The sequence below is a fragment of the Podarcis melisellensis genome, assembly GCF_964234715.1.
Source record: "Podarcis melisellensis genome assembly, chromosome: 16".
Lineage (NCBI taxonomy): Eukaryota > Metazoa > Chordata > Lepidosauria > Squamata > Lacertidae > Podarcis > Podarcis melisellensis.
The window spans coordinates 14,786,252-14,802,334 of NC_138533.1; the positions used below are offsets into that span (position 1 = coordinate 14,786,252).

Here is a 16,083-nt window from a genome sequence, read left to right on the forward strand (position 1 = left end):
TTAACAACAGAAAAGAGGTGCCCTTGAGGACCTCCTGAAAAAAAGCACAGCTCATGGGTGAGGCTGGTCTGCAAACTGATTCAAATCTCTCCCCCGTTCCTGGCCAGGCTAAAGAGTACTCTTGGGAAAGTGCTCTTTCTTTTGACTTCGCCAGGACTGCACTCAGAAGACAGCGCACAAGAACAGCCTTTCTAGTTGTGAAGATTCACTTCCGCCTCTGGTGCCTCTCGCAAGATGGCGTCTTGAGTGCCCTCGGTGGCGGCGCCCGCTGCAGCTTCAAGATGGCGCACTTCCGCCCGACCTTATCCCGCAGCACCTTTCTAGATGGCAGCGATCCCGGAGGAGAAGCTGCAAGCGGGCGCCGTCGCGGAGCTCCGGTTCCTTAGGTACCGTAGAGCATGTGCAGAGGGCGCCACACACCCACCAACGGGGGAATCTCCTAAGCAGCACACTCCAAACCGGCCACCTCCCTCTCCCAGAGTCTCTCTTTTGGAAGGGCTGCTTGGAGCCTCCATGGCTCAGCGCAGTCCACCTGCAGGCGATGGCAGGACTTCAAGAGCGGGCGGACGCTGCGCCCCAAGTCTCCAGCTCCATGAGCACGCTGCATCTGCCCAGAGGCAGCCCCCATGTGCTGCAGCAGTCTACCCCACCGCCTCCATTGAGGGAGACAGGGGAGTGGGATATTTTTATTTTTAAGGCAGAATCGGCGTCTGTTTTATTACACCACGAGCGCCCCTGCTCGGGAGATCTCAGTGAGTGCCCTCGGGGACGTCGTAAACCCCCGAGTGGGAGGAGAGGACTCGAGGAGGGCTCGGGTGAGGTAACTCTGTTTCCGGACAATGAGGGGGGCACCCTTGCCAGAGGTGGGAAGAGGGATGGGAGACACCGACGTCCTTCTTCACCGCCTCTATCCTATTCTTGGAGGGCAGGGGAAGAACCAGGTGAGGAACAACTCTTTACTGAGAGGTAGAAAGCCTCTGGATGTGGAGGCTCCACTATGCTTGTGTCGCTTATGCCTGTGGACAAACTTTGCTGTCCTTAGGGATACGAGTGGCATCCTCTGGCTTCTAGCACCGTGAAGGCTTGCTATAATAAACAATAAAACATGACACTATGCTCAGAAGTCATATCTCTCTCTCTCTCTCTCTCTCTCTCTCTCTCTCTCTCTCTCTCTCTCTCTCCAGTATATTAATTAAAAACCCAGCCTTTAACTGATTTTGATTTAATTTTAATATGCTTGTGTTGATAAATTTATTTACATTAAAGTCAGATTTCCTTTCCAAACAATTATGTATATTTACGAGAAGCACAGCAGAAAAGAAACAAAAGCAATCTTAAGTGCTCCACACATGCTTATCAGATTGCTGCCCAGTATTGTTTTTCGTTGCATAGTTTGCCGGTTCTGTGCACATCTGAGGGATGAAAATAAAAGAAAAATACTCCACCAAGATTTCCACAATAGAAAATTAAAATTAAGTTGTCACTTAATTTTAGTTTAAATCCTGTTATCCTGAATTGTACCTTCCCCAAGAAGGCATTAATTTGAGCCATCATTCTTTTGATCAAGGAGGTGGGAAAATGTTGAAGATGAATGGTAAACCCATATGACCTGTTTAGAATTCTAGTTGCTTATACATTTTCTAGTTCATAGGCTTCAAAAGCTAACAACCACCCAGCGAAAACCCACAAGAACAGTGCTGGCCTGATACAATGCTTACAGGTAAAAGCCTGGTTAGAAAATTAGATCACTCTTTGCCATACTAAGCCCTTACGGCAGAGCTTTCTAAACTGTGTGTAGTGACATATTAGCATTTCAGCTGCAGTGTGTAGATGTGTCATGTGAATCCGTTCATTTAACCTCCAGTTTGCTAGTACAGTCGTACCTCAGGTTACAAACACTTGAGGTTACAAACTCCGCTAACCTGGAAGTAGTACCTCGGGTTGAGAACTTTGCCCTAGGATGAAAATGGAAATTGCGCGCCGGGGGCACAGTGGCAGCAGGAAATCCCATTAGCAAAAGCGCACCTCAGGTTAAGAACAGTTTCGGGTTAAGAACAGACCTCTGGAATGAATTAAGTTTGTTACCCGAGTTACCACTGTGAAGCTGAATTATTGTGTCGTGAAATGATGCATGTTTAAAAAGAGTGTCACCAACATGAAAAGTTTGGAAAGCTCTGCCTTGCGGGAATTATCTTTAAACAACAACAACACACACTTCTGAATGCAAATAGTGAATTGTCCTTTAGGTGACTTCTTCTCTTGTGTCTGAACTTCAGTGTGACGTGCTTCACGCTGTAAATAAAGTTGCGCCCCATTTGTTACGAAAGAAGAAGCACATCCTCAGATTTCCTCTTCACTAAAATAAACTTTCCAAACTACAAGACAGAGATTTAATATAACCTAGCTGCTGCTGCTGCTGCTGCTTTTTAAATCAAAACGGGGATTGAATTACAACCAAAAGTCACACCTGGAGAAGAGGTGGGAAAGGGGCTAGTCAAGGTTCCCATGGGGTCCAGAGGCTTAGCTCAGGACCTGGTTTGGACCCTGATTCATGGGAAGATAAGCCTAAAGGAGAAAGTTCATCTGAGTCACGTGCAGAGTGCTTTTTCTTCACCACTGAGTAAGGGAAGACAGTCCCATGGATTGCAGGGGGTGGGAAGTATGGCATCGCTAAGGGAGCGGCTTCTTTTCATCCCATCTCAGAGGGATGTAGAATCCTGTGCAGCATCGCTGCCCTCTAGCCCCACCACTGCCCCCTTGGTGCCCAGGGGGCATGGGTAGCTCTTTCCCTCCTCAGGACTCGGGAACTCTTGGTAGTACCGGATCCTGTGTTGCTGGTGCTGCTGCTGGTGGTAGTGAGGGAGGCCCCGGCCTGCTCCACTCCCCTCTGTGGCACCAGCTAAGCGGAAACCTTCCAACCTGCCCGCCTTGGGTGGTTCATTCCCCCGGCGGCTCTTCTGCAGCAAGCCGTCAAGCATTTTTTGGGCCGACTGGTAATCCAGGTGGGGTCCTCCTGATGTTTTCTCCACCAAGCCAGGGCTCCAGGAGACCTCGCCATCCTCAGAGCTCTCAGAGCTGCTCATTTCTGGTGCTATCTCCTCAAGCTTCCCACTGGGCGGCAGGTTGGGGGGGGAAGGCAGGTGGGCTGCTTCAAAGACCTCTGGCTGCAGTGTGGGCAAGGCTGGGAAATGGCTGCTGGGCCCCGGCGGGGCCACCAGGGCCTCCTGCCTCAAGTATAGGAAGCGCGGGGCTGGGAGGGGACAAAGCGGGGCTGCTTCCTCCTCCCCACTGCACTCGCTTTCTGTCGAATTTGTGTCTTGCGTTGAGAACGTGGTGGACTTCTGCTTCCAGGGGATGAAGGCTGTGGCCCGGCTGTGGCTCTTGCTGTGTCTCTTTGACCCTTCTGGGGATGGTGCCACCAGGGCCGCCTCGTACTTCAGCAGGAGGCTCCTCTCCTCGCTAGGCCCGGCTGCTGTATCCGATTCGGAACTGCAGCCCAGCTTGCTGGTTTCGGTGGCCGAGTCGGACTGGTTGGAGGTGGTTTGCGTCTCAGAGGCACCGTCCATGAAAGCAGGAGGGGGCGCGACATCCAGAATGTGCAGAGAGCAGAGGCTGTCAGAGGGAGACTCGTCCTTCCCACTGCGCCGCTGCTTTTCCAGGCTGGGCTTTGCCAGTATCCCTGAGATCTGTGAGTGGAGAGAGAGCAAAGACCATTCAGACCATTTAGATAATGGCCTTCCCTCCCAAAAAAATCCCAGCAGATCTTGTAGTTTGAGGATATGCTATAAATATGTTTGGCCCTGTAAAGTGGAGCAGATTCAGAGGAGAGCAGTTTATGCACATTCAAGATGTGTACAACCGTGTATAAACGCATCATGCTGAATCCTGAAGTCACTGAAATATCACTAAAAGGGTGGGACAGGGATGGAGTGGTTTGTTTGCGGGGGGTTTTCAATGGGTTTCAATTATATGTGATTTCATAGACATGTGTGGTGCCTTGGACCTGCATAAACGGGGAGCTGCCTGTATGGAAAATGAGGAAAAGTTGAAGGAACTGGATAAGAGAGGACTGGGGCAACAATAGCAATGGCAAATATTGGAAGGGCTCTTGCCAGCAACACAATCACACACAGCAGTGGAAAAAGGCTGCTTCTTTTCTCTGTTGCCCCAGACAGAGGGCAGGACTAGATCTAAGGGGGTTTCAAGAGAGGAGCAAGAGGGCAGTAGGAGAAACCTCTTGATGGATAAGTGAGATCAACCTAAGCTGGGGGGGTGCTGGGTTCTCCTCCTTTAGAGGTCTTGAAGTAGAATTTCAAGAGCCTTTTGTTGGGAATGGTCTCGCACTCTGAATTTCCCCCGCTAGAGTAGTGGGGCAGAGGAAATTGGACCTCCAATGATTCAAGTCCTCCTCCATTATTCTGTTATTATACCTTTCTCTCCTCACCCCCCCTTCAAAAAAGTACTTTGATCAAAGTACTCACGTTAATTTTCTCCAAGGTGCAAATCGTGTTTTGTGCACTGATCAGCCTCTCCAGCAGCTCATTGATCCGCTGGTTCAAAGTTTGCTTTTCTTCAGCCATGCTCTGAGCCTGTTGTGAGGAAAGCATGGGGTGGGGAGGCAAGTCAGCAAAGGAGGCCAGAAAGAGAGAGAGCGGCAAGACATAATAATACAAATAGAATACACTCTAATTGGTGCTGCAAAGTGTAACTTGATTAAATAAGTAATTTAAGTACATTTCTTGTGACAAGCCTGGGGGCCAGTTACTGTAAGGGAGACAGGGATGCAGAGGAAACAAAATGTAAAAATAAAAAAGCAAAAACAGCTATGTGTTTAAACATCTTGGGGTAGATCCATCTAGGGTAGACCCACAAAGATAAAAGATGCACAGTCTTGCTGTGCATCTATTTCAGTGGGTCTCAGTGTTGTCTTCTCTTTTTACGACCTTATTCATAGGGTTGTGCTCTGAACTTAATGGTTCCAGCATAAGATGAAAAAACATCCACTTTTCAAATAAATAATTATATTCCTCTTCTTCCAACAAGATCCATTAGTTTGACCATATAACTCGTCTCCCATACTTTTAGGAGCTGCTACTCTAAAGAGGCGGGGTGGTGAGAATCTTTTTCTCACAAACAGCTGGACGTGTGGCTGCTAAAAAAGGAACCATCATCTTGATAACTTCATGCATGTTTCGACATAGCACAGCGATATAGTTCCCAGTGGCGATGTATTTTTGCTTTTTGCCAGTATGTAGAATATAATGGCGAGAACCAAATTTATTCGTTCAGTTTTTTTTACGTTTCCCTTACAATAATCTGAAGTCTGTCTTCCAGCAGCTGGTTAGTGAGCCGTGTGTTGGAATAGTCTTCCTGAAGCCTGAAAGGAAGGAAATACAGTCACAACAGCAAAAACTATGAGCCAAGGTCCTGCACAAAATTACTCTATATATTAATATATCAATTGGTTTCATGAATCCAATTGAAGCATCTTTTGCTCCTTCCCCAAAGGACGGGGCTTTGAGAGCAAACTCCTCCCTGCCACATGCAGGTTGGCCTGGAAAAAGCTCCTCCACAAATCCTGAATACAGGATGAGCCCTGACTGCTGTGCTTTTGACGTGACACCTGCTGAATTTTTCTTTTAGAGCGTCCAGTTCGTCCCAGGTTTTCTGCAGGTCTCGCTGAGCCGTTCTGGGTTTGGCATCTGCTTCCTCCTTCTGTTCTGGGGATGCTGGCTCCTGCTCCTGTGAGGGCCTGTAATGACAGTAAGGAGTGTGTACATGAGATGGAAAAGCAATTCTAGCGAACAGCAGCAGAGGTTCAAAATCTCTGCAGGTGGTAGGCGGTTTGATACCTGTAGCTGCAGTGTCTTAAGCAAGCAGCAGCTGCAGCAGCAGCAGCAAGAAAAGGAGCAGCAGCCAGGGCAACTGCAAAGCAGGTAGAACTTTTACCACTGGCTCCCTGCTTTGCTACTGCTGCCCCATGAAGGGAGAGGATAGGTGCTGGAAGATGATCCCTGGAGGAAGACCCTGGATCAACCAACTGCTGATTTGCATACTCACACAGGTTGTTCTGCCTCTGCCAGCAGCTCCTGGAGATAAAAAAAAGAGAAAATTAATCTCCATACTTTCATTTTTAAATTATTCTTTAAAGCAAACATACTACCACTTAAGATTGTGACAACAGGTTTAAACACACACACCTACCAGATGAGTCAGTGTCCCCAACTCCAGAAACATTTTCCTATGCATTAGAGGAGAAATAGGATTGCATCTTCCCAACTTGGACATGCCCTGCCCCAAATCTGGGAACTCTGGGACCCATGAGCCAACGCTATAGAGTGGTTATCCAATACAGCTACATGCAGAATACTGATTGCTTCACATCAAAAAGGATATTGTAGAGACCTTTATGATTTTTAAAGTCTCCATCATGTTCCCCCCACCCTTAGTCTTCTCTTCCTCATCCCCCACCCAAAAAATTAGCCTTTCACAAATGGGTCTTCCTGAAGCCCCCTAATCATTTTAGTCACCCATTTCTGCACCTTCCCAAGTATTCATTTTGGGATACGATGGCTGGAACTGGGCACCATATCCCAAGTGCAGCCTCCCCATAGGTTTATGAAAAGGGATCAGAACATAGCCGGGTAAGGCCACGTGCCATTAAAGGTTTGTGCTCTCTAGTTAGCCAAATGAAAAACATAGTGTGTGGCCTTGAAAATGCACAGGAAATACAAGTTCAAGTCCCTCCTTAATTGTGCGGCTTAACCTCAGGTTAACAGACCCTGTGGCCTGACTGAACATGTACAGAGGGCTTTTCCATCATTGAGATTTAATGGGCCGCCTAGAAGCTGTGAGCCTTTGGCAGCTCACCTGGGTTTTGTTAATGGTGTGGGGCAGCAGGTTGGCAGGGAAAGGCACTCCGAGGAGGAAACCCCACAGGCCCCTGCCAGGCCCCCATACCTTGCTGTTGTGCATCCTCTTCTTCGCGGCTACACCCTTGTGCTCTTCCAGGGGGTTGGCTTTCTCAGCTGTCCCTCCGGCAGGAAGGCCCTTCTCTGCTTTCTTGAGGGGCTGTTCCAGCCTCTTGGCCTCCTGCCCGTGTCCACCTTTGGCCTCGCTGGGCTTCTTCGGCCGCTTGGCTGCCTCTCCTGGCAGCTTGGGCAAACTCCCCAGCTTAGCTGGCAAGTGAGCGAAGGGCGCCAGTTCCGGACTGGTACTGGCCTCATCTGTGGCCCTGCCAAAGGCCAGGCTGGCTTGGGGTCGGCTGTGGGGGCTGGGAAGGGCGTCCGCCTTGGCCTCGGCCTGCCCCGTCCTCCTCCTTGCCGCTGCCTCTGCTTTCGCCTCAGCCATCTCCAGCAAGGACCCAGGGGAGCTGCCTTTGCTGCTGGAGCCTTTTGAGTCTGACCCGTCGGTGCTGGGGGCCTTGCTGGCCAGGAAGGGCTCTGGGGGCTTCCAGCCCAGCGAACTGAGGCTGGAGGGGCTCATCACCTGCTGGGTGATCTCGTTCAGGAACTCTGAGAAGCGGAGCTTCTCCTCCACCAGCTTCATCCTTTCCGTGACGGGGGGCTTTTTGGTGGCGCTCAGATCCAAGCTGTTTGGGGGCTGCTTCTCCCTCTGGAGAGGCCTAGCAGGCCCGGGGGCAGACGGAGGCTCCTTCCCTACGGACCGCACAGTGATGGTCTCAATGGACTTGGCCTTCCTCAGCCAGTCGCCACCGGCCACCGTCCCATTTTTCAAGATGCCTTTGCTTGGCGCTGGAGCCCCGGCGTAGTGGGGCTGTCGCGGGGCCAGGATTTCTGCCTGCTCGCTGAAGGCGAGGCTGCGCTCCAGGCTAGCAGCCTTGTAGAGGTGTCTGTCCACGCCGTCGGGTTGGCCAGGCTGCGACTGCAGGCCGTGGCGGTTCCCCAACCGGTCGGCACTCTTGCTCTGTCCTTTCCTCAAGCGGCTGAAGGAGCCTGGAGCTTCCTCCTCCTCGAACTCCGCCATTTCTTCCTCCCGACCGCGGCGGAAGGCCCTGGCTTCTCCTGAAAGGTCCACGCAGGACTGCGAGTGCTGGGGGTGGTAGCGAGGGCTGGTCAGCAAGAAGGCCTCTTTGTCCAGGCTGGCTTCAGAGGACCATGAGGCCGAGCTGGAGGCTGAGGAGGAGGCCGAGGTGGAGGAGGCCGAGGATGACGAGAGCGTGGAGAAGTGGCCGCTCCGGCTCTCGGCCCACTGCTGGTGGCAGCTGCTGCAGTCCCTGAGTCCCAAGTCGGTGGAGGAAGAGGAGGAGGCCCCCTTGTTCTCCTTGGTCTGCCGGACAGGTGTGAAGAACTTTTCCATGACCTGCAGCTTCCCAGCCGGAACGTCTCCGTTGCTGCCCTTGTCGCCCTCCCAGTGGACGGGGGAGAACAGCCCGGCTTCCTCTTGGGCTCTCTTGTAGGACTTTCGGCGGATGGCTGAGGCGCTCATCCTGGAAAACTGGGCTCCGCTGGGCTCACTCTGTTGCACCGACTGCCAAGTCTCTCCCTGCCTGACTCGATTATTTAACCACCCCGCTTGGCTCAGTGGAGCAGAAGTGTGAAATGTCAATATGATGGGCACTGGAGCATCTCATCAAGCAGAGAGAAGCAGGCCGAGCTGTTGTGACATATGCTTTGCCTCACCCCTCTCCCGCCCTGCTCATAGATTCATGGAATCATAGCTAAACAAGATTATTACCTACCACATAAGACAGACCTTCCAAATGTCCCTATTTTCCAGGGACAGTCCCAGATTTACAGAAGCTGTCCGTTTCTGATTTGATCCCAGAATGTCCCACTTTGCCTTTAATTTGAGAAATATTGGAGGGTATAAGGGGCCTTGGGTGGGTACAGGGCCTACCAGAAATGCACATGCTGGGGTGGCCTTTCTCTGTTGGCCAGCTATGGTAACTACTTCCAGTTCCTATCCACTGGCCTGGGAGAATGAGACATTGGCCAGCACTCTGGCTGCCCCACAGCAGGATCCTGGGCTCCATATGCCACCCCAACATTATGTCTGTAAATAACCTTATGGTCTTGTTTTACTAATCTCTGCTTCTGTGTGTCATCTTTGGCACTTGGTCGCTGAGGAATAGAGGAATAGATTTTGGAGGCAATGCCTTAAGTCCAGCTCATCATAGGCAAGGATGAGCAACAAGGATGTTCAGCTGCTGTGAAACCACTGCTCCGGCTTTCTGTATCTCAGCTGAAGTTTGCACAAGGCTTAGCCTGTAACAGCACACACCAGCACACAGACTGGCCATTTAGACACAGAAAATCAACAGTGATTACAGTATTATTATTTTTTTAAGCAACCAGTGGCACCCATTCCTGCACACTATTGTTGTGAGAGGGGATTATGGTACACGTGAGAGACTGCCGGAGGAACGATCTAGGCTCAGCCAAGCCAACGAAGCACCCAAAAGCACCAGTACATAAATATGTGTATACCCGAGAGCGCTTTTCCTGGCCTCTAAGCTACTGTATTAATACAATATTGATGCATTGTGGCATGTGAGGAGGGAGTAATTAAATGTTGGAGTTATTTGATGCCACATTTATGTATCACCCTTAGACATTTACAGAGCAAACTTTCTGCAGTCTTGGTTGAGACATTTGCCATCAGCATGACTTTCAGATCTTCTCCAAGGGTTAAGACTGCCTCCTGCAATAACCCCCTGGAGGCAACTCAGAAAGCTTTAAGCCAAGCAGGAGCTCCCCCCGCCTCTTGTTGCCAGCAATAAGCAAAGGTCGATAGTGCGGCTCCTCTGCCCTCGAGCAGTGACACTGGCAAGGTCACACGTGGCCTTGCTATGTGGTTGCTCCTCTGTGACTGGCAGAAACTCAATGGGTAGCAAAGACGCAGAGCAGGTTAAAGCCAAAGAGAAATTACTGTAATCTGTACAGCAGCACCCAATCACCAGAGCTCTCCCCTTCCCCTAACTGCTCCATCCATTGAAACAGCACCGTTTGCAGGATTTATCAATTAGTATGACAAATCCAACATCCAGGAGAGGAAGCTCTCTCAGGTCCTACTTGGCAATTTTAGACATTTCACAAAAATGCTTCTTACAACTTAATCAACAGCTAAGCCCACCCTATGTAGATGCCAGGATCTTGATCCATCCCTTGTCTATTGGTGGGACAACAGGGGAAGCATTTATAGGTAGCTGCTCTCCAGTATCTCAGATTTATCATGATTTAAAAGTCATTTATTATGGACACATCAATATAAACACTCTGGACAAGACCAGCCAGCAGAACTACAAAGGAAAACCAGGAAAGGATGAACATGAAAGTATTTTTTTTTATTAAACATATTATTGCTATAAAATGTTTTGAACCCAAACACGGCACGTTTCCCTCACTGCCCAACCCTCCCAGTAATTTGTGCTTTTTGACATTTCTGCTAGCTTATACAACACACTGCGTCACCATGAAGAAACTCTCCAAACCAACCAATGGAGCAGGTGTACATGGGGGAGTTCTTTTTCCAACAGGGAAATGTCAGCATGAAGGGAGGGAATGCCCATTAATCCTTCTGTACTTACTCTTAAACAAGTGCACTGAGAAACAGAAACACAGCCAGAGAAAACCAGTGAAAGAGCCTCAGGCAACCACCCCACCTCACCATTAACAAGTACATGATAAGAATTACCAACCATGGATTAATGTCGCTCTGTTGGTGACATTTCACTGCAAAAAAATAGTAATAAAATGTATCGCCCCTAAAAATCAAGAAGAGTTGGTATTTCACTCTATGCTCCAAAGTAGGAATTACAAATATCTAGAGTCTAGAAAGCCAACAGAATATATATGTTTTTTAGAAAAACCCACTGAATTTAAAAATACAGCAATGTTCTGGTGGTGCAATGATACCTTAGCACATTTTGAATAGTCCAAATAATTATTATTTACCTGCCAACCTATGAAGAAAAGGATAAACAGCCTTTTTAAAATACAGAATGAAATCATAATGAACATAGGCAGATCATGCAGATGTGATGTTTCAAATGCACAAGACAGACTATTTAGCAAGCATTACATGGGATGCAGCCAAAAGCTGTTGTCCTTGCCTCCGCCAGTGTCAGAACTCAAGGGAAGGTCATCACCCAGCAGCTGGACCTGTACAACATCATTATCCAGTTTGCAATTTGCCACCAAGTCCACCTGGCAGCAAAGAGATGTGCTGCTTTCTGGGTTTGGAGAACCGGAAGAGCTCCACAGGACAAGCCCAAAATCTGTGAACAAAGAGCACTCAAGGAGCAGACAGGCAGCGCTCCAGTGAAAGAGGAGCCTTTATTCCACAAGGAGGTCGAATCTCTCTGCTTCTTCAAACTCCGCGTTCATCTGGGCTGCCCATTCATCCAGCTGTGATACCTGAAAAGGAACAGAGAGCCTTCAGCTAAAAGGGTGGCTCCACTTTGGTGACCCTACAAAATAAGAGTCAGTGGTGTCCAAACTTTTTTCAAAGAGGGCCAGATTTGATGAAGTGAAGGGCCGTGAGGGCCAACCTTTTTTTAGGATTGAAGTTGTTGATCCTTTTTTATGATTGAAGCTGTTGAGATTTTTTAAGGATTTTACCCCAGGAAATAAACTGCCACATGGGCCGGATTAGGTCCTAGCAGCACAAAAGCGCTAAAGGGAGAAATGAGATTCTGCGTTCTAGAGAGTTAAGCGTATTTGAAATGTATACCTTAATGTATGAACTGTGTGTGGTTAAAAAAAAAAGATTCAAATATTATAAAAATTAAGCAAACCTATGTTATTGTTTATGCATATTATAGGGCCCTGTGGAACTGTGCTTGTCACCCTTTTTTGAAAATAGGAACCTGTACTTGTTAAAATCCCAAAATTCCCTGCCAAGGTGACCCAAGTTCTGAGACAAGTAAGACTGAACTCTACCACTGGAAGGGATCTGCAAATTAAGAACATGAGCCTACAATTATTCTGCTAGATACGGGGATGGGAAAATATCTAAGCAGGGTGCTAACCATTGGGCAATGCTACTCTGCAGAAGCAGCTTTCAAGACCTTAGCAAATATGGCCAACTATTTCCTGTCTCCACACATGCACCTTCGAGGCAATGTTTGAAATTCCCCAGGTGTTTTGCGACTGGGATGTGTCCAATTGCAACTGGAAATCTCAGGATGCCAGGTTGGTGACTGACATCTCCCATCAGGATGGCTCTTCAGCTTTCTTAAGCAGGTAAGCAGAAGAGCTTATTTATTGCATTTACACTCCACCTTTCCCCCCCGAAGGAGTACAAGGTTCACTCACCCCTAGGGAATTCCTACAATGACCCTGTGATGTAGATTAAGAAGCTATGACTGGTCCAAGGTCACCTAGTGAACTTCATGACTGAGTGGGGATTTGAACCCTGACCTCCCAGGTCCTAGTCCGACACTCTAACCACTACACTACCATGGCTTCCTACAGCACTTTTGCTCTGGGGCAGCTATATAAATTAAGTCAGTGAATAAATATGGGGAAAACAAAATGTCACTCAGAGAAGGATCTGAAATATTTTCCTTGAAACTTGAATTTGTTGTATTCTTGATTTTTTTATTTGATGTTTTAGTGTGTTGTAAACTGCTGAGGTTTTTTCTTTGAAATATAAAGCAGTATAGAAATGAATAATAACAAATTTCACTGGGGCGGGAGGGAAAGATGCCTAGACATTCCACTGTGGTGACTATAACCTAGATTTAAGGTGCCATTTAGTGATTAGCTTATATATCTGAGTTTCTAACATTGCTTCCAGGATTGCCAGGATGTGGCCATTTCTAGCCCTCCATGGTGCAACTTCAATAGCAAATAACTAGATATAGCAATTTAAAGTGCTCGATAAGACTTCCTGTGCATTATCTAGTGGAGATCCTTACAACAAGACCATGTTACACTTATCACAGGCGTAGGGAAATATTTTTCAGCCACAGGGCCAGATCATTATCTCTCCAATCCCTGGGAAGCCCAATTTGACAGATGGGTGGGGACCCCCAGGAGCCCAGCTGGTGCAGACTTTAATATCCATGCTATGTCCCCCTTTCATGCTTCCCACGCTCCATCTGAAACGTTATACTTACATCAAATTGTGGCATCTTCTTCTTCCTTCGTTTTTCCCTGACAAATGAAATACCTGGGATGTCTGTGTCTCTCTCATTGATGGCTCCAGGTTCTGCCACTGCTGACTTCTGGGGAACAGCTGTGTTCACAGGAGAGATGTTGGCGAGCTCACCTGGAACCAGAAGCTTATCAAAGCCAAAAAGCGTTTGCCGCTTGACTGGGCCATGGGTAGGTGTGGAAGTGTCCGACAGGCCGGAGCTGGGAGACTCTTGTTGCCTCCCCAGGAAACTGTGGCTTAAGGGGTTCTCCAGGCGGCTGTAAGACCGGCGTACTCTTTTTGGCCTGGCCAGTTCTTGCTCGTCATCAGCACTGACTGGGGACAAGAGGTCGGTCCCTGCCGGTAAGGCCTCGGCCTCAGGATGCAAAGAGCTGTGCAGGGGAGGCTTCAGTTCCACCTTGGCATTACTTTCAACCTCTGTGGTTCTCAGAGGAATGTTTTCAACCTCTGTGGCTCTCAGAGGAATGTTTTCAACCTCTGTGGCTCTCAGAGGAACGTTTTCAACCTCTGTGGCTCTCAGAGGAATGTTTTCCTTGTCTTCTTTTAATGAATTCTGTAAGAGAAGATGCAAGCTTAACCTTCAATAGGAAAGGCTTCTGCAGGTGACAGACTTAGCACTCTATGCTGAATAATGCTGAAAAGAGTACTCCAGCAAGAATGCCAAATGATTCACTAATTTCAGCTGATTAACTACCTGCCTTGGAACAAATTAATTTAAGGCTATTTGCATATAGCCAAAGTAACAATGTTATGCACCTTTCAGGTATCAAATATATCCATATTCATTTGTAAATTAACAACCCATCACATTGTGAGTTGGGATCATCTTTAAATAGCTCTTTTTTCATTTCCTTGTGCAGCGACACACCAGAATCAAAGAGGCTTAAAATAATAATTATAATAGGAACAAGTGTGTCCGTCATACAGCATCCCTGCCCCAACATTGGCAAGTTGAAGTTCACAGCCCTGATGGAAAGGCGTGGCCTTTCTGTTAACCACAGAACCTGGTGCTTGAGACTTACCCTTAGACTCCGACGAGGAATTAAGGCTGTTTCTTTTATCTGGTTTGGAAAAAGGAAAAGAAAACCCAAATGAAAATGCATTCTGCTGCCAGAACTGCTGCTCCTGTGGATCATGCTGCCTGAGGCGGTTGCCTCCCTGCTTCAGAGGGAGTGCAATCTCATCCAGAACAGGTAACAGAACTATTTCTTAGACATGGAACCATTCTTCCACAGGGCATCTTTCTTGCCAGGATTCAGATTCAGTTAAATGGCCCAGACCAACGCTGCATTCAGGGTCTGATCCAGGGTCTGCATGTCCCCTCCTGATCTTCAAATTAAGGTAGATGCACTATAGCATTAACATTTTGCCAGTATTTGGATTTACTTGTTCTTTAAGAGGAAAGTGTAGATGAAAAGAAGAAGTGCTGAGCAGGTGTGAAGGACAGAGTATCACACAACTACAAGCAGCAGGGAGATTTTTTGGTGGTAGCAGCTTTTCCAACCTCCATCAGAAGCTTCAGCATGTCTTCTTTCAGTACAGTTCTTCAAAAGATGTTGAGTTATAGTCCAATTCTTAGAGCAACCAGTTAACTACTAAGGAAATTTGTGAATTTCCAAACAGGAAACTTGATTTAACTATCTTTGCATCTGGTCACCCTAGAGTGGCATGTAAGTACAAAAAATTAATCTGAAGGGGATACCACGTTTCAGTTTGGGCTTTAACTGGGTCCTGGGTGCAAAGAGGCTAAAGGTCGGGGGGGGGGGGAGAGAGAGAAAATCCATGGATGGCTCTCTCTGCACTAGCAGAAAATGGCACGAGGCCTCTGAAACTCTACGTACCTGCCGATTTCGTGGCATGATCTTTTTCACAGTGACCGGCCGCATTGCAAATGGTCCAGATGTCTGTGGAGAAGATAAGTAACAATTGGAGTGACTGTTGAAAGAGAACCTTAGTAGAAAGGGTTATTCTCCTTCTGTCCAAAAGAAACCCAACACCAGCCTTTTGCTAACAACTCCCTAGGCACATCAGCTGTCAAAAAAGCACACTGGTAGCAGCAGCAAAGTTCAAGCACGAGGAGCGCACCCAGGGAAAACACACAGGCTGAGGCGTTTCCTGTCCTACTCGCAGCCTAGTCAGGAAAACAGGAGAAACGTTTCCACCCACCAGTTTGCCGCCTGGCACTTTGCTCGCCACCGGGCTCGGCTTCCCCTGCGACACGGGCTGAGCCGAGGGCGACGCGATCCTCTCCGACCGGCGCCGCCGCGAGGGAGAAGCAGCATCAGCATTAACAGCACCTGCGAGAAAGGGACCGAGACAGAAGGGCGCTCAGCAGGAGCGAACCACGGGGGGATCCGCCAAGATCTCCCGCGACCCCCCTGGGCGGCCGCTCTGGATGTTGCTCGTTCCCGCCGCCGCACCAGCAGCGGCCACCCCAGGCGGGCTGGGCTCGGGCAAGACAGACGCACGTCCTGGGGGCAGGATCCCAGGCGGGGCCCCTTCGTGCGCAGCCAGGCCGCCAGCCAACGGGACCCCACAGCCGAGGGGGCCTGAAGGTCGCCCCACAGGGAGGGAAGAGAGAGGCTAGGGGCGCTGACGGACAGACGGAAACGGCCTGACCGACTGCCGCCCCCCACAAAATGGGCGCCTCTTCCTCTCTTCGCCCCCCACCGCCCCTGCTTATAACGGCCCTCTGGTAACGTGACCCCTCCCCGCTCACCTGCCCGGGTCTCCCCAGCGGAGCGAGCCCTCCTGGGCCCTGCGCGGCCTCCTCCCGCCATTGCGGCCTGCGGGCGGCTTCCCCTCAAGATCCTCTTCGCCGTTGAATTCGCCCGCCACGGCTTCGGCGGAAGTAGCGTAAGGGAAGAGGCGCGGCAAGGGAAGCGAGTCGCCGCTCTAGCGCCATCTTGGGAGAGGCCACGGCGGCCGCCCCGCACGGCGTTCTCGCGAGGTTAGCGCCGC

The 16,083-nt window shown here is 49.2% G+C and overlaps 2 protein-coding genes across 3 annotated transcripts; both read right to left on the reverse strand.

The window, feature by feature from the left end:
• Positions 1–1,212: 1,212 nt before the first annotated feature.
• LOC309358886 (uncharacterized protein) lies at positions 1,213–8,448 on the reverse strand (the record flags this gene model as incomplete). The annotated part of the gene is made up of 6 exons (XM_081892154.1): positions 1,213–3,686; positions 4,482–4,589; positions 5,311–5,377; positions 5,624–5,752; positions 6,061–6,089; positions 6,961–8,448. 6 exons carry the CDS (start codon positions 8,446–8,448, stop codon positions 2,700–2,702), a joined length of 2,808 nt encoding a protein of 935 aa, XP_081748280.1. The 3' UTR covers positions 1,213–2,699.
• Positions 8,449–10,287: 1,839 nt separating this feature from the next.
• On the reverse strand, positions 10,288–16,043 carry CDCA5 (cell division cycle associated 5). 2 transcript variants are annotated; one of them, XM_081893101.1, is made up of 7 exons: positions 15,842–16,043; positions 15,289–15,419; positions 14,964–15,026; positions 14,145–14,183; positions 13,628–13,675; positions 13,085–13,567; positions 10,288–11,378 (listed from the first exon to the last, which is right to left on the reverse strand). In XM_081893101.1, the coding sequence occupies exons 1-7, from the start codon at positions 15,900–15,902 to the stop codon at positions 11,298–11,300; spliced, it is 906 nt and encodes a 301-aa protein (XP_081749227.1). In that variant the 5' UTR covers positions 15,903–16,043; the 3' UTR covers positions 10,288–11,297. The 2 variants fall into 2 exon arrangements, with proteins under 2 accessions (XP_081749227.1, XP_081749226.1); XM_081893100.1 differs by having other exon boundaries at positions 13,085–13,675.
• Between the last annotated feature and the right edge of the window lie 40 nt (positions 16,044–16,083).